We start from the raw sequence: 22,427 nt of genomic DNA, 5'->3' as shown, positions 1-22,427 counted from the left end.
ATAACATTTCTCTGTAGGATGTAGGCATGGAGAAAAAGGACGAACGAATATTACACTGTATGTGAACAAGACCTTTTTATTCTTAGGTGAGTTAACCCCTTCGAAATGTTAACTATTCTTCTTGATGACAAAATTGTCAGAATCGGCAGGTTTGACGTAGAATTTGATTAATTCCTCTAGCATTATTAGAATAATATCAAAAGTAAGAATATATAACACTTGACTATAATGACTCCCCCTGCCTCAAGCATTAACTCATTTTATGATTGCTGTTACTTTTAATGAATCTTTATTTTGGTCGCCAAATTGAGTGATCGGGCTATTGTTTATTAACTGAATATGTTGCATTTAAATATTTTATATATGTTCACGAAAGTATGGTGGAATATTGCCAAAACATGTGCTTCCCGCAACACATGCGTGGTTACTGGTTAGTGACTAACGTGGGTACTGACCAAGATCGCAAGGGGTTAAATTTAGGTCATACCCGAAGATGTTATGCAATGGAGTAAACTAACTTCTCTTATATTAATAAAATTGAAATTACTTAATTTCCTCCACAGTCTAGTCTATTTGTCGAGATTTGTAAGTTTGAGATGTGAAGTATAACGTCACAATTCACATACTCAACTAGATCATAGACTCGAGAATGATGCGCGTTCCCACAGCCGCATTTTTACCGAATTTTCCGCGCATTTTTTGGCGAATTTAACAGCCCTAAAAATTATAACTTGAAGTTGTAAATTGGCGAAATATTCGCGTACTTTTTGAGAACTCTAAATACGCCATACTTTTTGACGAAAATTTAGCGAATTTAACAGCCCGGATTTATTTGTATTTAACCTTTTAGAGCATTTTTGTCAAATGACCCACCTAAGACACCATTGCATTAATCCCGAAAAAAAGATCTTTCTAGAATAACACCACGACAATTTGCCAGAGGAAGGAGTCAGAATCACACGAGTGCAGCAAGATGGCGGATTTAGAGGCGGTGTTGGCCGATGTGTCCTACCTCATGGCAATGGAGAAGAGCAGAAATGAACCCTACAAGAGATCGACCAAGAAAGTTCAGCTGCCCGACCCTAGGTACCTATTACGTAGCTGGTACCATGCTATATTTTTCAACATTCATATGCATGCTCAGTTACTAGAAGGTTGATATGATCAACATTATTATCACATCACGAGATACAAAGAAAATTACCAATTTTATTTTTCAGTTGCAGAGACGTGACCTATAAGTACCTGCAAGAGAAGATCCAGATAAGCTTTGAACACCTTTTCAATGAGAGGATTGGTTACAGTATTTTCAAGCAGTACATCATGAATGGTGGCTCTGGCGATCCGGGGTCTGAGAAAGCGCTCCTTTTTTTAGAAAAGGTAAGCTATTTTTAGAAAAGGCAAGCTATTTTTAGAAAATATAAGCTTCTCTCATGAAATGCTTTTGTATGAGCCAACATGGGCCAACTCTATTTTTCCCATCAATGGCGTTAAATAGCGATTGATGTAAAAGTATTTTTTATGTAAAAGTATTTTTAGTACACGTTACAGTCCAATGAAACAAACCAAAAATAGTACCGTTGAATGACCTATTTGGTGAGAAAACACGACTCAAAAGTACTACCAGGGCCCGATTTAACAGAAATTGATCTTCAGATTAAAGATTACCAAGACATGGACTCTAACGCTCTGAGAAAACCCGCAGCAAAAGCAATATTTGATGAGTTTATCATGCCAGACTTGCTTGCTCGCGACCATGTTAGTACTGATTTAGGGACGTTGTCCAATTTATAGAAGTTATCCAATTCGATTATAGATATTACAGAATATAGATTTTACACTAAATACTTATACTTGTTTTAATCACGAGAGCAGTCTCATCCTTTCCAAAGAAAATTTTCTTGATTGGGCTCGATGAAAGGTTAGTCTTCTATGAAATGAAATGAAATGAAATGAAATGAAATGAAATGAACTTTATACAAAATAAATTTTTTATGCCATAAATTTAGGCCCTTATGTTCGACGAGGAGGTACCCGAATGTGTAAGTTGAGCTTGTTATAAAATCCCAGCTCGTTAGTAGGATTATTCTGGTTTAATTTGTTGGAACAATTTAAATTGTTTCTTTTTTTGCCATATTCACTCATTCTGGCGTACGATAAATATGCTTTTCCAATTTCCATCAATTAAACTCATTAATTAATTAAACTCATTAATTAATTACACTCATTAATTAATTACGCTCATGATGTATTTTTCTATAATCACCCAGTTTAAGATCTCCGAGACTTTTTCGGGCGCTGTCAGTGGTTTGTTTACCCCCGCAAGTTCCAACCTAGAATTGTGCAGATTTACAGATTCCAATCACCATGATCTCCTATAATTCCTGAAACATGCACATGTTTCTAACTTGCTCCCAATTCCTCAGCCGTATGGTTGGTTGGTTGGTTGTGGGTTACCCAATATAACCCCAGCAAGAACACCGGCTCCGTCCACAGATTTCAGCATCCCCTGGGGACTCCTCCCCAGAGGACAAAGTCTTTTGGGCCTTGATGTAGAAGATGTCTCCCAGCCTGGGGTGACATCTTTCTGGAAGGTATGTTTTCATGTCCAGTCATCTACCCCCCTGGAACAGTTCCGACTGCATGTTTTCTAAATAAAAGTGCATCTACAATCTACATTTATGTGCCTTTTCTCCAAGTCCATTGTGGAAGCATACAATATCATCGGAATTCGGAATCAAATTACTTCTGGAGGCAGGAATGTTATGAGGAATTTACATAAGAGTTAACAATATTTGCTTGCGCATTGCAGCTATCAATTGTAGTTATCTCACAGTCCCGGAGGCATTGCCCCCTGGGACCTTGATTATGATAACGTTTTGTCTGTTACGGAATAAGAAATGACGCTTGATAACACGAGCTCTTGTTAAGACTGTATGGTCTGGATGGGGTCTATTCCCCTTAAAACTCATTCTGTGCAAATTTATAAAGATTAACGAAATGTCCCAAATGTGTAACTGTACGTGACAGTCTTACATTTAGCGTTGCATGGATAAAAGTCGTCTCTCCCCAGTGAGATTGTAATCATTACATGTACGATTTGCATGTAAGTTTCACATTTAACTTTTTCAAGAAAAATTTGTGTCGTATAGCATTCTAGGCTATAGATTTATAATAATACTTTCAATAGTCGACACGACAATAAAAAAACAATAAAAACGTTGCATATTATGTATTCCTTGTTTATTAGGAGTATAAGTCATCAATATCACATGAAAGCACCGAGCAGTTTGTTATTTATGCATTATGCAATTTACACATAAACATAAAATATATTATCATTTATCACTATAAGTAAAGGTTTTGCATAGATTTTCTACTATGTCTCACTACAAGTACAATAGATGTGGGTTCTGTTGGGGGTGAGCTATATTTTTCGACACGTAACAGCAATTAACCAATCAGCATCCACTATTGATCAATCAAATCCCAGAATCGCTATCACATGTCAAGAAATACGCCTCACTTACCCAACAGAATCTACATCTATTACTTGATCAATTAATTTCGAATCTGAGTTTAATAACTGTAACTGTATTTTTATCTTAAGTTTATCTCAAGTTACAACTCTATCAACACTGCTACTCAACAATTTTACACTAAACACAGTTTGAGCCACTTTTTTTCTACCATGTGTATGAATCCTTACTTAACTTGGGTATAAAGGTGTGAGTCTATGCTGGCGAGACTCTGAATTCGTGGACACCATGTTATATCATATTACATTTTTAAACTAAAATTAATACATTATATTCCGAGACGTTACCTCTTGTTAGATTACATCATTACTTACTTATATTTCAATTTTGGCGTTCATGTCTCGACTCTGGTTCCTACACTTTACATTTATGGGTTTGTCTGGGATAGTCTGAGTTATAGTTATACAATGGGGTAAAATGTAGATTCTCAAGTAAAAATGAGAATTTATTACCGTATTATTTCCATGGGATTTAGAGTTCATTGCCGATGACCTCTATTAGGATTCTGTATTAAACGGAGGATTAATTAGGTAAGATGGTTAAGTCGACAGAATTCCTGGTTCATCATCCTATGAGATCTGCCTTGTCAGGACTCCGGGGTTCATATCCAACGTGGCTGGAGGTTGCCTGGAGAAAGGGGCGAAGTAGTAATCATTGGGCTTGACATAATATCTGGAATTAAATTAATTCTATGGGGAGTTTGTACTTTTTGTACTTGTAGTACTCATCTTGCGGCTTCTATGTATCGTCATCTCGCACAATTCTTTAAAATCCCCAAGAGCCGCCCATATACAAATCTCGCTGTTTCAGAGTTGGTATCGACCACCACATCGTGATCCCGATCAGGTAACATGAGGGAGTTGTAATAATAATACCACAGTTGATTGGATACTTTCAGGAATCATACGACCGTTCCATCCACTAGAAGATCATTCACATATAACATAGGCAGGCTCAGTGGGAGAGGGTTTGGAAGTACTAAATTGTGTATTTCCGTATTATGTGAACCATCCGCTAGTTAATATCAAATATGCTTTTCACATTGTATAACGGTATTTTTCGGGTTCATTCAAAGACGATTTTTCTGTTTAAACCTCGTTCATTCTGATCTGACGAGATACGATAAAGTACCGAATACCGATAAAGTACACTAAATTACCGATAAAGTACCGCTCTGTAGACCTTGATTATCTGTTCTTGATACCATACTCCGACCCTACAAGTTTAACTATTTTCCAATCTTGAACCAAACGAATCTAACTAATTTGCCTCCTCTTTCTCAGCCGTATGATATTGAAGATGCAGAAGAAGTGAGAGCGAGTCTGGCTAACGATGAGACTTCGCATGCTCTCTTCGATGTAAGAACACGTGCAATTTTATCAACCTTATCACATTCTTACAAACGTTGTTTAACTCTTTTGGTATATCGTGTATTTTTACTGATTAATGAAGAGGACATTTTGATCTCGTTGCACACCAATCATTGAAAACATCTCAACCTTTTCACCGAATAACTAGATAACTAACCTCCCCAGAAATACGGCAACTCAATTAAAGAGATGATGCTGGAACACGAGTATCCAAGTTTTGTGGACAGTAACTATTACACTCGGTACCTGCAGTGGAAGTCACTGGAGATTAACACGCGGGTACGTTTCGTGTGCACGTGCACGTATATTGCAGTGCACGTGTTTATGTGCACCTGTTCTTGAGCATGTTTTGCGTGCTTCAGTTTCAATATCTTTCTATTATTATGGTAGAGATGACCAATGAGCTATGTAGGGATTACCATGTAACCAGTAACCACTTGAGTTTGAAAATGAAGCACACAATGCGACTATGTTTATAGTGACGTAAATGAGTACCTGGATCCTTGAAATTCTAAGAATTCTGTTTTCCTACAACTCAATGATCTCATTTTCTCGAATTACTGATCCAGTGTTAATTTATTTATATGTTTGTCAATGATAATATATACAGTAAAGAAATCACGTATCTTTAAACCCAATATAAACTGAAAGTAGCTGTCAACCATCAATGCACGATACATATCAGCGATTACATACTATTGAATTAGGCGAAAAATCATCAAGATAATCAAAAGCTGAAAAGTAAAACCAACTGTAAATTACAGGTAAAAATAGAAGATTTCAGTCTACACAGAATCATCGGTCGTGGAGGGTTTGGAGAGGTGTACGGATGTAGAAAGGTCGACACAGGTGCGTTCAACTGTTTGTCTGTTCGTTTGTTTGTTAACTATTAACATATCACGTGGTTACCAGATAGGGGAATCTCTTGCTAACAAACTGTTTTATATCCTGATACCTTGATTTGCCCGACCTGTATCTCTCTATACACCGGGCAGTGTCGCGCTGTTTTGATGAAACTTGTCTGTCTTCCACCTCCACCACGTGTTTCTCATCCTCTGTGAACTTCCCGCCGAACACTTTACGCACACGTGTCTCCTGCGCGCGCTGCTCGTACGCCAAACTGAACCTCTTGATGATGATAGTCATTGGAATCGCCATCAGCAGGCTTGACAAGAAGATAATTCCCGCCGCTGCAAACTTCCCAATGGCGTATACCGGGTAAACGTTACCGTAGCCCACAGTCCCTATGACGACCACGGCTTGCCAACATGACTCCATTATGGAGTAGAACCATTCGGTCTCAGCCCAGGTAACTGTGCCGTTAGAGTGTTCAGTCGAGATGTTGTGGTAAGCTGCTCTGGTGTCGTTGTAGAGGACCACCGGGAGCTGGTTCTCTGCGAAGTAGAGTAGTGTTCCCGAGACAATTACTCCTGTGATAGTTGGTGTATAACGTGGTGTAACGTGGTTACTGCATAATGTGGTCTCAGATTATAAAGCCTTATAAAGTATTTTAATTGGCTTTATGTATCGATTTTGAGCATTCTTAACCAGTGTTTTTGATATCTTACCTAAAAGCCAGACGAAGCCAAGTAGACCAAGTTCGGCTCCACAACTCACTAAAATGTTGATTATCATCAATAGGGTCTCAGAGCGTCTAATTATCTTCATACATCTTGATATTCTGGCCATCTTTAAGAGTTGGATCCAACCCCCACTTCCTGTCTCTGAAACATCGGATCAAGTAGATACAGTTTCCAGGTCGTTAAAAAATAAGGGTTAAAAGTGCCTATATCTAAAAACGTTCTATAAAATATACTATTACTGTTTTAATCATTTTATCTCCTTGGTTTTAAGTTTACCTGGAAGATGGAAAATGTCTGCATAGAAGGGAAAGAGAGACAAAATATCGAACCAAACTGTGTAGTCCAAAATAAACTTGAGTCTATCCAAACTGAAATTTTCGTAAACAGTGAGAAAATGCCGATTGAATTTTAAAACAGATTCTAATTTAGATGTTGGTACGAGAAAGTGGTGTAGCTTAAAATCGAGGCTTTCGCTGATAAATGTTGGTTTTGATATTCAAATTGTTTTTTGTTCAGTATGATTATGTTACCTTGCCATAGATCTTAAAATGATATCAGTCGTGAAAAACACTAGACACATCCATTTCAAGGTTAATATCAGGAGTTCAAGAGAGCTGGAAGATTCTCGAAGCTTGATTATTTCCGGGTCCGTCAACAGCATAAACTGAAATGCTGATGTAAATAAATATCAAATAATCTATCGGATTTGTTAGTAACATTTTGGAATAATAGTTCAGGTGGTTTCTAGAACTGTTGAAGTAAGCCTTAAACAGACTAAATTTCTCGAGGCGTCGACAATCATTGTAAATAAAGATGCCATGATAGTTTTATCTAGAATTATTCTGGGGTTCTAACAATTTTATCCTTAGAAATTATTGGGCATTGCTTTAGATGGCTTTGGTAAAATCGTGAGAATTCGAACCTTTCTTTGGCTTTAAAATTAAAGCGATTCCGTGAATGGCTACTTATGTTAATAATATATAGCATTATGCAGCCCTTTGGCTCTCCGCAAATGATCGATTGTAATCTCTTAATTTTCACAAAATAATTTTACCTCAACTATGGAGACCAAGATGAACACTAAATCGATGTACATGTAAACTTTAGCTGCCAAGCTTGACTCTGGGTAGTTGAAGAAAGCGAAAGATTTCTCTCTGTAAGATCTGAAGTTGAGGAAGTTGTCGACTGGTTCAGTTGAACAGGATCCGATTATGAACCTCCAGCCAATCCGGTAATATTCCAGCTCCATTTCCAGCAGTTCCGATGGGATGCAATCTGGAAACTGTGGGGTTGTAGGCATATATCAAACTAGTTTTTTAGATCGTTCTATCACATTTTCTCATAATATGCTTTTACAGTTTCATCCAGATTATATGAGAACTTAATAATTCCTAGCAGAGAACGTCTTTGTAATGGATGTCTACAATATGTGCAATGTGCATGTCGCATGATAGAGGTCACTTGTTCGATAATTGTAGGAATAAAATAATCTATAAATAGAATAAGACTACTGTATACCTGGTAGAGCTTCTTATCGGATGCCATGTACTGGAGTATGTGCTCGAAAGCAGTCCTGTTTCGATCTACAAAATAAACCCCAAGTTCCGAGTTATAAAGCTTACCCATGTCTGGACTGAAATGCAATAATTCTCTTAACTTTAATTTTGAAGAATAATTCTAAACGCTTCTGAGCGCCCCAAACATCCATATACATTTTCTAATTACTTCAAGATTTGACGTCACATTGACACCAAAAGCTGTCTAGTTGCCTTATTGGTCCGATACAAAAATAGAGCACTTTATCTGGACAGTCATTCGAGGTAATGTGCACACATTTGACCAAATAAAGATCAGCTATGTGGCTATGGTAGAGAACTTGACAACCTACAGCAGAATAAATTCCCGCATAACATACCTCAACCACTAACCAGTTACCAACCAATTACTAGTTACCAGTTACCTGCAGAACAGTGATCCTGGAAACTTGTCAATCCACCTTCTCGGAATGTCAAACACAGTGCCGGACACATTAACTCTCATGTGATGACGTGGTGGCGGACCAATATCCAGATATCTGGGCCGACTGAGTCGTGTCCATCTGTCAAAATAGATAATCTTGCTGGCCAGATCTTGCCACGTCTGCTTTATTACTTCCTGGGATATGGTTCATGGTCACGTGGTTATTATGAGATGAGAGCTATCATCTATACTATATTATAAACTTGACGAAAGCAACGGGGACAAAACACTGAACATTTACCAAAAACCGACCCTTCTTCCTGACCAATTTCAGCTCGCAAATAGAGTTGGAACTTTGTGATTTTTACCAGGGTTGTAGAACAAGGACAGGAATAGAAGCCAGCATTCTTAGAATTTTGATTTAGGCTTAAGATTTTGTACAATTAACGTCGGAAGTGAGGTAAAATTAACGTTAGAATAATGGCGCTGTTTCATCAAAGGTTTCCTGCGTCGTTGCTTAGCAACATCAAGAGATTGCACGTGCGCGAGGAACCAAATGTTAGCAACGCGCGTTGTCATGTTTTATGATAGTGATACGTCATGAATAGCTCACATTAACGCTCACGCTATAACTATTCATAACTTTGGTTGTGATTGATATTTTTGATGCGGTAAAAGGTATCGATAAGGGAATTCGAATACTTATAACGTTGTCGTCATTGTCAAATAAAATCCTAATTTTCTACAGTACAGAGCTTAAAGCTAAATGGTGATTGGTGAAGAGATTACAGAAATTCAAACATAAATGATTTTTCAAATTTCCTGGAACAAAGCTTTCGACTAGCGGGTTTCTAGTTCTAAATATTCCAATCTTGATTTAAACAACGATTAACGCCCACTTCAATGAAATTCTTTTATTATGAAATATTTGAAGTAGATAAATTATAAAATGTTGATGGGATAGTAGCCACATACCTCTTCTACCTCTTCTAATTCTACTGAACCTCCATCTGGCGGGGGTTCTGGCAACTCAGGTGCACTGCCTACCCTCTCTAATGCAGAAACTGTACTTCGTAAACTTTGTTCTGAACTTTTCCGTCCTGTCTCTGAAAGAAGCTTCCGGATTTTGTCAACCTGATCTTCTGCGTTTTGTTGTGAAACCGTTTTCCCTCTTTCCTCGTGATCCCCACTAGTGGATATTACCACAATATCCGGGTTCATATTAGACTCCTCCCCGTCACTCCCCGGGCTATTCATTGCCCTTTGTCCAGCGTGACACTCCTAACGTTACTCCAACGCGAAACGGTCGCGGTTTTGTGAGAGAGACAGAGAGAGAGACGCGGTATAAGAAACGTGGGGGACCCTGAAACAATTGGCTAAAAACGGTACTTAGCAACATGAGAGAGTAAACAAGACAACTTAATATACCCAAATTAAAGTTGTATCTGTACTGCAGTGTTGTGGCAGGGGAGTGTGTAGTTAGGCAGTGTGATAGTGTGTTTACACTTGTGTTGAACTGCAATGTTGATCGTGCTGCCAGAGCCGCCGTGCCGCGCTTTTGTCACATGTTTTCACACCCGGACCCCCCATTTTCCGGAGTTACAATAAGTTGTTGGGTAGTGAGGTGGGAATGATACTTTTGTAGCTTCGTGAAGCGCGGCCAATGCGGCGAAGTTACATTACAGTAGATGGCGAGAAATACAATATAAGTTGTTGAAATCATTGTCTGGCGTTAAATGTTCGTGCCACTGTAAAATGCTGGGTTAATTTTAGATTTACCATCATATGCACGGAGTATTGCCCCGACAATTATAAAATGAAGAATCGAGATATTTAGTAAGTTAAATGGCCAATACCTACAGATAACATCATTCTTTATAAATAAACGTGGTGCAGATCTTTACTCATATCTGACAGCCCAAACCTCTCAGGTCGCATGTACGCGATGAAGTGTTTGTACAAAAAGCGCATTAAAATGAAGCAAGGTGAGAGGATGGCTGTAAACGAGCGAGATATTTTGGCTAGAGTGGACACGCCCTTTATTGTGTGTCTCAACTACGCATTTCAGACTGGAGACAGACTTTGCTTTATTCTCGATCTTATGAACGGTTTGTGGAAATTATAATACAAAAATACTGCATTCTCCTTTTGTTTGATCAAAATATAATAAACTAAAGAATGATTTATCAGATATTGCTAGCATAACACAGTCAAGGTCATTGAAAATTCGCAACCGAAGGCACTGAAGCCGACCCTCATTAAAATATGTATAAGCTGACATTCTTATCTTTGTATCACATGACTGTATGGTAATCACGTGACTGCTCAGGGGGTGATCTGCACTACCACTTAACGCAGCGGAACAGTTTTACCGAGGCAGAGACCAGGTTCTACGCTGCCGAGGTGATACTCGGTCTGGAACACATGCACAACAGGAGTATTGTCTACAGGGATCTCAAGGTACGGCAATTTCTTGTGATCCAGCTGTTCTTAACACCTCAACTTATATTAGTTGGTTAAGGATTTATCAATGTCATTATAATCAGATTAGATAAAGTGTTCAGTAGTTAATATTTATATCACGTGTTTTAATAGTTATATCACGTGATTTATATTTCAGCCAGCTAACGTGTTATTGGACGAGGCTGGTCACGTGAGGATATCAGATCTTGGTCTAGCCACCGACTTTAGCGTCAAGAAACCAACTGCTACTGTGTAAGTTCAATTTTTCCACGAAATCAACTGCAGCTGTGTATAACATCGGAGGGGAGAGATTATTAATTTCTAATGTGATTTGATCAATATCATTCAACTGACTGTGTATCCTTTTGCTTGTTGTAATTAGCGATTGGAAAGGGACACGTTTTTCGATGTAAACTGGTTCAAAAACAGTTTATTAAAAACATTTCAGTGGTACGCACGGTTACATGGCCCCAGAGGTGATTGAGAAGGGTTCATACGACAGCAGCGCGGACTGGTTCAGTTTGGGGTGCATGTTGATGAAACTCCTTAACGGGTAAATACTAAGTAGTGATCACAAGTGTTGCCAAATGAACGATATTTTATTTTGCGAATTTACATGTTAAGTCATGGTGTTAATAAATTCTATTGCTCGGGTGCATCAGAACTGAAACCTTACTCGCATTATCGTACAAGCTAGTTTTTAGCTCTTAGTTTCAACCCCAATGTTTCCCAGACGCTGTCCGTTCCGACCCCCCAAGTGCAAAGAGAAGAGCACAATCGACAACCTGACCCTAACCATGAACGTAGAATTCCCAGACACATTCTCCCCTGAACTCAAGGACATGTTGGGCAAGTTGCTTGAGCGAAAACCAGACCGACGGCTAGGATGTAAGGGCCGGGGAGCGGAGGAAGTTAAATCGCACCCCTTCTTCTCCTGTTTGGACTGGAATGCTGCCTCCAGAGTTAAATTGTCTCCTCCTGTCATACCTCCTAAAGGAGAGGTCAACGCTGCTGATGCTTTCGATATCGGTAACTTTAATGAGGACGACACCAAAGGAATTAAACTGACAAAGGAAGATGATGATCAGTACAAGAATTTCGATATCTTCCTGCCCGATAGGTGGCAGAAAGAAATAGTCGGTGAGAATCCTCCTCTGTTACTTTATTATCTATTTCCATAAACAAAGATGCATAATATTTATTTTATAATTAGTTGTTGCTTGGTTTCCCAAAGAGAGTGCTCAACTGCAAACAAGCAGGAGCATTATATTTCGAACAGTTGAAACAATCAAATTGATTGTTTCAATTGTTCGAAATAATATTTATTTAAATATATTACGGGTTATCATCAGTGTAATTAATGATAACAAACTTTGATTTCAGAGACGATATTTGAAACTGTAAACCTGGAAGCGGACAGGCTTGAGAACAAGAAACCAAAGAGATCAGCAAGCGTGGATCTCTCCGGTGACTGTATCCTCCAGGGATACCTTCTCAAATTAGGCGGTCCTTTCCTCTCCCAATGGCAGAAAAAATACTTTCATTTGTTCCCTAACCGACTCGAGTGGAGAGCAGAACCTTCGGTAGGTCAAGCTGTTTGATGTTACTGTTCTTTGTCCGGTGTAATCCAATCAGAACTAATTATCTGATCTGATAATTAACCAATTATCAGGTAGATATGTATCACTAATTGTCTCGTTAGCATTCTGTATCTCTCTCATTAGATGGGCTCACCCTACAAACTCGACTAAATTTAGTGGTACGGAAATGAAGAGAGTTCTAGCGTCAGCAACAAGATTATAGACTGGCTGTCCGGTTCTAACGAGACAGAGGTATTATACCCACCACCACCCCTCGTGTGTACATATGCATGTCTTTCTATGGGTACTCTGTTCTTGAAGTAGAGTAGTGCTCTTTTTTGTTGTGAAGTTTTGTTTTTGTCGTGAGTAGTAAATAGATTGCAGAATAATCTTGATGTCCGCTCGATTGACTCCGCGATTGTTTTAATTTGAAATTTTGAAACTACCTTTTACCCAATATGAAACAGGCCGGTTGCACTAGTCGCGGTTTATGCTGTGCTTCTGTTAACGGGTATACGGTAAGGGCATGATCAAAGTAAAAATGTTACAAAATATAGAAACTGAGGAACACTTGATGCTCCCTCAAATGATGAAGTTCATCGTGCACGCGATCTTAAACGTTTACCAATGAATGGTATTCGTTTGCACGTGCATGACCGTTACTTTTGGCTGCCAATACTTCTTCGCAACCAAGGACTAACCACCTGGTGGGTGGTCAATAAAATATGATATTCGTGGTTTTGACTTGTTGTGATGGATGTTACGTGTTTACCGTGTCGTGATCCGTATTCCGTACAATAATTTAACGTGATGTCTCCAAAATCACCATATTTATAATCCTAATTTCCCCGTACCTCACACAGTGCTCCTTTATAATATCGTTTTCCCAGCAGTATGCGAGAAATATTATGGCATATATTGGACAAGTAAATAATAAATGTTTAGTCCGCTGGAGTGCAGCGTCCGTTGATCGAACCTCTGATCATGAACATCTAGGTTGATTTTACTCTGGGAGTCTTTTTAAATGTTTTTTGTGGGAATTGCGGGATTTGATGATTTCAGGGTGTTAGATGATTTACGACATATATTCAGCTGAAAATAGACTTTTACATCAATGATACGTCATACACTATATTATAATCATATCTGTATTTACTTAAATGTGGGTGTATTTAGATTGGGTAATTTAACAGATTTTAACATAATTTGGCAGACTGAAAATGGCAACGATTCTATACAATGGCTCCTACGATAGTGTTTCGTGATATCGTGACCATGTTAAATATTTGAAATTATGGGGAGTATTGACCGCCTATTTACTACCACGTGTTTTTGGAGGGAGGGTCGATTATTTTTAGGTGGTAGAGTTCGACCGTACATAGATATAAAATTATCATAATAGTAACGTGAATAATCTCCGATCAGCGTTTAAAGGCAATTATAAACATCGATGATCATTGATAACACTGATTTAAATTTGTTAACATGAACTGAAATGATAAGAAATGTTGTTTATGAAAAGTTGATTTCCAAATTCGTGTTCAACAAATATTTTTTTAAATGGTCGACCCTCCACCATCGGTGCAGTGCATGCGTTAAAGCTAACGATCATTAAATTAGATATGGTCAATCTCGCTGGAAATCTAGTTTAACCTATTTACTTATCCACGTGACAGGTTTCAGAAATCTCCATGATTCCCTGACACACGCGCCCTAAACTTTTGTGCACGTGCTGTTTAATCAAGATCATAATGTATATGTGAATGTGCGCTGTAAAATGTAGATTTTTCACTAAACTGACATTCTTGCAGACCCTGGCGAATAACCTGATAACGATGGATGATTTGGTGTCAGTGCGGGAATGCTCCTATAAAACGTACGATAAGTGCATCTGTCTGGAATTGTGCAGGAACAAGAAATCTTCAGATATTTACCTCAGAACTGAGGTACACTTTCAATTACCTCTCGCAAATATTTGTCTGTTATTTTAAAACTTCATTTCCAGAGGTGGCTATGCACACTTTTGTATTTCTAACTAAATTTTATTTCTTGGCCCACATTTATAACCAGACAAACTTTTGTTTATTGGTATTGGGTATATTATTTTTTATTTTCAATGTTGCGCTTCTCATTAAATTGATCGTAGCCGAATATCACAGTATGAAGTCCGAACCTATAGCTATATTCATCTTCTCTTGTTGATTGATAGCTGGTCGGTGCCTAGGTAGCCAATCAGACTCGACCCTTTCTTTAACAGTTATTTACCCTGTCACAGAACGAGATAGAGTTCGATCAGTGGTTCAAGCACCTGTCGGCCACCCTAGAACAGGCGGTCCAGATGTTGAAACGCGGAGGGAAGATGCTGAGGTCTGTCAACTCCTCCGAAGGTATGTACAAGTTACACTCCCCGTTCGTAGAACAGTGAATCCCTTACTTATTATCAGCAGATATTTTTAGCACTTTCAGTTCGTAAGTTTCTATGTAAAGTTGGTGTAGTCAGCATTTTTTCTCCACTTTCGAGGCTTTTCGGAGTGTCGAGCATTTGGCAAGGTGTATCTAGAAATATCCTCTACATTTTAATTATTTCTCATTTCCAAGCCAATTAATGTGTATTGTGTAAGCACCAATTGAGCACTAGATAAAATGCTTACCCGGACATGATCGAGGAAGCAACGTAATAATAATGACCTGAACCCATCTCAAAATACTCCCGATTCCTAAAGCCCACTTGCACTTTTTCACATCCTTAAACAATAGACATTTTTTACAAATTCTCAGCAGTTCAATACGCGCTAAACGGACAATTTAAGAAGGTTCTAGAATATTTTAGAAGGATTTGAAAAGTTCTAGAAGGATTTCGAAAGTTCTCTCATCCTCACCACCACTTCAAGGGTCTCGGTCACAAGAGTCTCGGTCACTTTTCCAGCTGGTTCTGGGTTACTTGCCCTTCACTGTACCGTCAAATTGGAGTTGAGCTTACTCTTTGTAATGATGAACTCACATAGATGTGAGTATGTGGCACATCGATCTCAAAATTATGGAGCATTATTTAATCGATTTTTGGGCTTTGCTTTCTGGCCCAATTAATCCAAATTATATAATGCATTTTTGAAATTCCTGCGGTCCGTGACCCAATCGAAATTTAACGAAGGTCGACGGTAGCAGCCTGGTGGAGTCTTTTAACTTGCACTCATTCAACTATCGTGGTAATAGTCGGATGTTTAAATGATCTTTAGCGATAACTCATTACTTCAGTGTCGCCCGTATAACGCGTCACTTATAAAAGAAGATATAGATTATAAGATTATCGCTTTACGACTAGGTCAAATTGCTTCGAGATTGCTGCAAGAGAGTTAGCTCAGTTACAAATCACAGTTCCTTGAAATGACAAAATACTTAGACTAATTTATCAACTCTAAAAAGCAGGGCTGTGACAGCTCAACACTTTGGTCGGGCATAGTTAAAGAGTTAACCAATATAATATGAAGAACCACTAATTCAAGCTCAATATGAAGAACCACTAATTCAAGCTCATAATGTAATTGAGAAACCAACGCGGAGGCCCTCTGGCCACCGTTACCAAAATTTAGCATTGCAACGCAAAGGCAAGCAGATAATCAAATGATACTTGACAGAGAGCGTGGCTACACATAATAAACAATGCGACGTTCAACATAGTTCTGCTTAGTGTTAGGTCTTTAAATCGGAATTACAGAATTAGTGGTTATTTTTATGGATGGACTAGACAGAAAACCATTCCTCTCTCTCCAACGGGAACACCATTTCTCAGTATTGCAATATTTCTTTAAATAGATTAAGTGATAGTGAAGCCCTTGCTATCAATGTTAAAATCGTGCCCAAATTACAACCTGGTTCGGCCCGACCGACATCAAACCATTTTCTCTACGGTCACCTGCTATTTGAGAAAATACCCGATGGTCGGTCTCGGTAGATCAGCTCCAATTTGTTGCAGAGACCAGAGCGTCACTGCGTCACGGGCTGGGCATGATGGCGGGTCTCTCGCCGCTAAGTGAAGGAAGTGAGTCACCGCTGTTCAGTGTTTGCTGTATTTGGTTTGTACCACCCAGCTGGCCATGATATAGTTTAGATTGCTTTCATCATCGATAGAAAACCACCATTGTGAACGTGTAGCTAAAACTTATAGGTTTAGGTTTTTTGCGCGTCTGGAGTGGCTTTAAAATTATCGGAGCCAGCTAACTAAAATTTCCAGCTCTGCTATAAAGTAAGCTAAAAAGTAAACTGTCGCTATTTTATAACATTACCCTTTTGAGGGATTATTACCTTGCCTGGTCAGTAGTAGCACACGGCAACGGGAAAACTTTTGAACACCCAGCTTTTATTTTTCAGTCCCCTATTCAGTTCAACATTGAGTAAAGTAAGTTGTATAGATGGATATATGTAGAGTAAATGTGATTTGCGAGGCTGTATGTCGCAGTTATTATCGGATAATTGATATTATCGTGTCACGTGCTGTCTTGATAACATGTCATGATAAAATGTATGTTTGTTTGTATTTGTTTCCACGTGCTTATACTTATCCGTGTTTCTTCTTGTTTGTAATATATGTTATTTGTGTTTCATATTGGCTTTAGAAAGTAAGAGCAGCAGTTATAGATCTTTTTAGTTATTTGGAACTCAAGATGAGTGCAAACAAAGAGCCATTCATGATCCAAGAGACATTTTATGAAAAGTGGAAAAGTATACAGTGTGGTAATATCTTTTGGATTATGTCAAATGTTCGTTCAGATGTCTGTTTCCATTGCCCAACTATTGCACAAAAATCCCATAGTTTAATTAAAAAAACGCTCATTAAACCTTGATATAACCTAAACTTATCATTTTCATGATTCATCCCTTCTTAAGAAATTTATCATTTTCGCAGAAGTCAGAATTGAGAATAGTCATAAAAATTAATATTTTGACAGCTAGAAATCCGTCTTTTGAACTGAAATCCATCAACTTTAGACTACAAGACGTTATCTTGTCGGTGCTCATGACATCTCACTGCTATTCCAATGATAACACTTGTTATATCACGTGATAACACGTGATTTCCACGTGACGTGAAGTATCCATCATAAAATGAAGCTCCCATCAGTTACTCTCCGTGTCGAGGCTAGAAAATCACGACGGAGTACACGTAAATCGAAGCGATGAAATGAGTAAGATCTCTGAAATAACCGTGTAACCATGGTAACCGCTTTTACTGCACGTTCGTTTTTTTTAAATAGAAATGTGCCAGTGACCAATGAACATCGATTTATCTCCAACGAAGAATAAAGGCTCTTGTTATTTGTTAGCTTTTAAGGATGCTTTTTTACCGGTGTTGCGAGTTCGTGCTTGGTTACTTTTGAGTTTTTTACAAGTTATATTACACCAGGAAAAAAAACAGTGCTATTCTCCTCTTTCGTATTTAATAAAATGTATTCGAGCTGTGTTTCTGTTCGGTTTCGTGTTTTTAAAAATTTGAAAATAAGCCCTCACTCAAATACACACACTCACACACAACGCGCGCATGCTCTTCCTCCGCATGTTCCAACTATTCCAATAACAACCAAGCTGTGATCATTGTTTATTACGTTATTTCAGAAGTAGAACTCATTGAATAATGATTTCGTCTAAATGTTTGCGTAAGTTGTGAAGGGTGTTCTTTATTCTTTACTCCACCACCTGTTTGATAATCTGATTCATATATTCATGATTATTTGTTCAAATTTTCCCGAAAATAAGTTAAAAATCAATTCTTGAATTTTAAATAATTCGGTGTGTTTTTTTTCACCTTTGATAATTATAATACGAAAGCTGCTCGAAGTCCTAAAAATCTAAACGATATTCTTTTTTAATTTCCTGGTTCTAACTCTGACTGAATGATACTTACATCAGATTTAGGACCATTTTTAGCTTCGGATCCTCACAGAGTTAACCGTATTCCGGTTAAGGCTTGCTTTTGAGCCAATATATCCTGCTGTTCAGATATTATATTTCTCATTATCAACTATAGATAAAATTGGGTGCAGTTTTATTTGTATTAACACAAATTTCACATTAAAATTCCAATATCTACCGCATTTTTCTCTACCTGTTGACAAATACCATTGTCTTTCTAAACGAGAGACACACAGAAAACCCACATATTAGAACTTGTTTAACATATTGAAAAAGTTGCTCAAACTAATTTTCCTTTTCAGATGGAAGAGCTACGTTTCGGAAAAACTCATAGAGACCCGATCAGGAGTACAGAAGCAACCATTTCCCCCGATCATCTTTTTAGCTCAAACAAACAATTTTAAGGGTATATTTTTGCTGTCATTTTCATCCGCACAATTCATCATTTAGCGAGTTTAGTTTTACCCCACCTCAATCTGTAGAGTTAGATTTTCAATTATATCTTACTGATGAAGAGGTGCTCCGGTCTCCCTCAGTTTGAATTAAGTCTTCGATTTTCTTATGAATTTTACTGAAATTAGGTGATTGTTAAGCCTGATATTGGAGCACTGATCCTTCAACCTTATCCTTGAATGGGATAAGGTTGTGGGATCGCAGTCGATGGTGGAGGTACCACCAACTGAACGTCATTTACATTTTCCAATTTTGGGGAATGTTCTGAGAGTTGTGACTCGTAATGTTTTTATATCGTTTCAGTTCGACTACCCAATTATTTTAATATGAAACCGTATTCGAAGCTTGGGCCCGTGTCGTTTAATAATTCTTTTTGAGTTTTTTACGGTGGCCGTGACAAGACACGCAAAGAACGTGACGTATTATTATGAGTTATTAACGTTGAGAGTGTAAGATTATGGATTCACATTTTTATTCGCCTTTATTTTGCTACTGCTATTCCCTACCTCTCTTATCACCGAGTTTTGTTTTGCTGAACCAATAAAGCTATCAAGTTTCGGTACTTCTCTAGAAATCCTGTTATTTTCCTACCCATGCACTTCGCCCTTTCCCTCCCTGATTTCAACGTCTTGGTTGGCCCATTTTTAGGTTTGTAAATTTACAAACCTAAATTTTACACACCGCGTGGTGTGCACTGCACAACAGGTTTTATTTTCTCTCATGACATTTTTTCTTTTACGGTCTCACCGATATAATGTACAAAATTTGTATGATGTATGTAAAATTAATCATGATCATTCATCACTAACGAAAGTGACCACATCAGTTGACAGGCTGTAAATGTGAAAGTAAGTTTAAGTCCCTTCAATCAAAGTACTGCAATGTTAAGAGGATCAGAGCCCTAGCTGGAACAACAGCTCTCAGATTTGGACCAACTAAATTTCAATATTTGAACATCTGGTTATAAACCTATACTTTCGCCTCTGCCAGCCTTAATCTATTGGTGTGATCATCCTCATGTTATATTCTTAAAGAAATTGTGACGGTTTTTCTGATGACGCATATATTTGAATGTCCTCGTGTTGCAAAGAGTAAAGAAAAAGTAATTGACGAATTAGATTTATAATTATTGAGTATCATTGGATTTCGGAAAGTTTTCACTTTTGTTATCATGAAAATGAATTGAGAATTATCTCATTGTTGAAGTATATGTATCTAATTCCAGTTTAACTTTAATTGCTGAACAGAAAATATGTGTTTTACTTTAGACTTGTTAGATCACATAATATGTAATGATATAATATCTGAAGATGGTGTAATTGTAAAATTATTGCAAGAATTTTACCTGAAACGTGCAGCAAGATCAAAGATATTGTGCAATTGCTCCACAAATGATGAAATATTTGCACCTTGTACGACTTGAAGTTGTGAGTGGGAAGGTTGCAGAATGGTTGCAGAAGGTTGCAGAATGTGCGAATGCAGAATACAGATGCAATACGCACTACAAGATGGGATGAAGTCGCCGTGCATAATACATGTGGCTGTCCATATATAGCTATGTCAATGACAATAGCACATTGTCATAATATCATGTGCGTGGCGGCTTTTACTTATTCGCTCGACCTAAATTTTCACGTGACTCTGGTTTTTAATTTTATGGTTTTGCAACCGAACAAAACGGTTTTACATGAACTTGACATACGTTGCATGCCACTTTTCGCGCGCGAAGGGATACGTAACATGTATCAAACATGAACCCTTATCCCAACCCTAACTATAGCGGCCCCGAGGCTTAATTGAGACTCTTACTAATTCGCTCGCCAAAAAATTATCATATGAGTTTGGTTTTTATGGTTTTGCAGCCGAACAAAACGGTCTTTTGAGACCGTTTTTTACTCATAGGTTTTTCTATTTTATGCCATTGCCCCCCATCCTAACCATAACCCGAAGCTCTCCGTAACAGGATTGCATTATTGGATGCGCGGCCCAGTAGTTTAGTGCTAGCCTGCACTGTCATTCCGCCAAATCTCTATGATCATGATTCAGATTATGAACATAAATATAATAGCCTGTTAATTGTTAATTGACGATGTCAATTCATCGCAGCTCAGCGAGTTGCTCTGACCAGAGCCCTCTCGCTTGCAGTAGCGCGCGACCGCCGAAGTGCGAAGGCGGCAAAGGATATTCTACTTGTGAAACAAGCGCGTCAAGCAGCACGTTGTAGCGCGATGCACTACTGTGTACTGGGTCGCGTGCGCATCCAATAATGCTTCTCGCAACCACAGATCGGCGATTCGGCGAGATGTGAAGGATTGACATCGTGAATCAAGCAGTACGCGTATACACATGGCTATGTGAACTCGGCGAGGCACAGTTAAGTAGCGCATTTCGTTAATTGACGATGTCAATTCATCTCAGCTCGGCGCGGCACAGTAGCCAGTAGCGCATTTCGCCGATCTAGAGAGAAGCTGTGAGAAGCCTCATTGAGTGCGCGGCGCGGCACCGTAACGCATCGCGCTACAAAATGGCGCACGTTATATCTCCGCCAAAAGCACATTTAATTTGATACGTATGAAATATGTCTATAATTTCCTTGATTATGCACTTAGTTGGCGTTCCCAACCAAAATTAAAATTGAACGGGGAATCGTTTAAAATCATTTTCGAGGCACCTCGACGAAAGCTTATTATATATCACGCTATTGTGCTTTTTATGGAGAAATACGTCAATAAAGTTTTTAAGCTTGTTTTTCTCTTTCAAAAGTATCCCAAGTGATTTGTTTTAGTGAATATATTAACTCTGAATACATTGCAATATAATTTATCTCGATTCAGGAAGTTTGAAAGAAGTTACAGCAATGCGCGCAATTTGGGGAGTGTGCTTTTGGCGGAGATATTAACTGCGTCCAACAAAATAGCCTGGGATCCCCATCTAACGACTTACATGTTTATACAACTTAGTGCAGAATCAAGCAAGTTATAAACATATATTTCATACGTATCAAATTGGATATGCTTTCGTTGGAAATGTAACTTCAAACCTGCACCATTTATAAATCAAATAAACTTAAAGAGAATGCGAGCAGCTCGAAAAAAGCGCCGCGCATGTTGGGATTGGCGTGCTAGGCAATAATTTCCCGTATAAAACATAATTACTTATCCTGTTTGTTCATTGTTACACAATTACTAATAAAGTTTGTGTAATAGGCGTTAAGACTAAATAAAGGCGTTAAGACTAAGTAAAGAGTTGACACAAAAATCATATACGCCGACGTGAGTCGAGAAAATTATAGCCGCCTTTGAAAAAACTTAACTGTCGTTTTTGAAAAAAATTATCGCATTTAAAAACAATGATCTGTATAGTATTACTAGGCCGCGCTCAGCATGTCATTCAGCCTGATCTTTGATTCACGATGTCAATCCTTCGCAGCTCTGTGAGGCACAGTGGTGCATCTCGCCGATCTACCGATCTACCCAATAGTGCATCGCGCTACATAACAAGCCTGATCTCTATTGATCGGTTTGTTTATGAACATGATAGCCTGAGTAGAGGTCCCCAGGTAATAATCTGTAT

At 38.3% G+C, this 22,427-nt stretch overlaps 2 protein-coding genes across 18 annotated transcripts; one reads left to right on the top strand and one right to left on the bottom strand.

Annotated features, from left to right (window-relative positions):
* Nucleotides 1-20,105, top strand: LOC134812090 (G protein-coupled receptor kinase 3-like). Of its 17 annotated transcripts, none has more exons than XM_063819256.1 (19): nucleotides 1-86; nucleotides 941-1,086; nucleotides 1,221-1,380; nucleotides 1,657-1,758; nucleotides 2,427-2,594; nucleotides 4,823-4,897; nucleotides 5,075-5,188; nucleotides 5,674-5,758; nucleotides 10,383-10,559; nucleotides 10,781-10,911; nucleotides 11,072-11,166; nucleotides 11,363-11,467; nucleotides 11,648-12,054; nucleotides 12,298-12,497; nucleotides 12,672-12,746; nucleotides 14,306-14,440; nucleotides 14,770-14,881; nucleotides 18,105-18,145; nucleotides 18,704-20,105. In XM_063819256.1, the coding sequence occupies exons 2-18, from the start codon at nucleotides 974-976 to the stop codon at nucleotides 18,122-18,124; spliced, it is 2,274 nt and encodes a 757-aa protein (XP_063675326.1). In that variant the 5' UTR covers nucleotides 1-86; nucleotides 941-973; the 3' UTR covers nucleotides 18,125-18,145; nucleotides 18,704-20,105. The 17 variants fall into 17 exon arrangements, with proteins under 17 accessions (XP_063675326.1, XP_063675324.1, XP_063675320.1 ...); XM_063819254.1 differs by lacking the exon at nucleotides 18,105-18,145 and adding an exon at nucleotides 16,863-16,890; XM_063819250.1 differs by lacking the exon at nucleotides 18,105-18,145 and adding an exon at nucleotides 16,468-16,533.
* Nucleotides 5,533-9,903, bottom strand: LOC134812093 (potassium voltage-gated channel subfamily A member 1-like). The gene is made up of 8 exons (XM_063819268.1): nucleotides 9,427-9,903; nucleotides 8,453-8,646; nucleotides 8,011-8,125; nucleotides 7,547-7,774; nucleotides 7,023-7,156; nucleotides 6,769-6,860; nucleotides 6,478-6,633; nucleotides 5,533-6,339 (listed from the first exon to the last, which is right to left on the bottom strand). Exons 1-8 carry the CDS (start codon nucleotides 9,706-9,708, stop codon nucleotides 5,807-5,809), a joined length of 1,734 nt encoding a protein of 577 aa, XP_063675338.1. The 5' UTR covers nucleotides 9,709-9,903; the 3' UTR covers nucleotides 5,533-5,806.
* Nucleotides 20,106-22,427: the final 2,322 nt, after the last annotated feature.

Source organism: Bolinopsis microptera, chromosome 3 (genome assembly GCF_026151205.1).
Source record: "Bolinopsis microptera isolate Bmic1 chromosome 3, MBARI_Bmic_1.0, whole genome shotgun sequence".
In the NCBI taxonomy this organism is placed as follows: Eukaryota; Metazoa; Ctenophora; class Tentaculata; order Lobata; family Bolinopsidae; genus Bolinopsis; species Bolinopsis microptera.
Note: the sequence above shows the minus strand (reverse complement) of the source record. Positions and strands in the feature narration are given on the sequence as shown.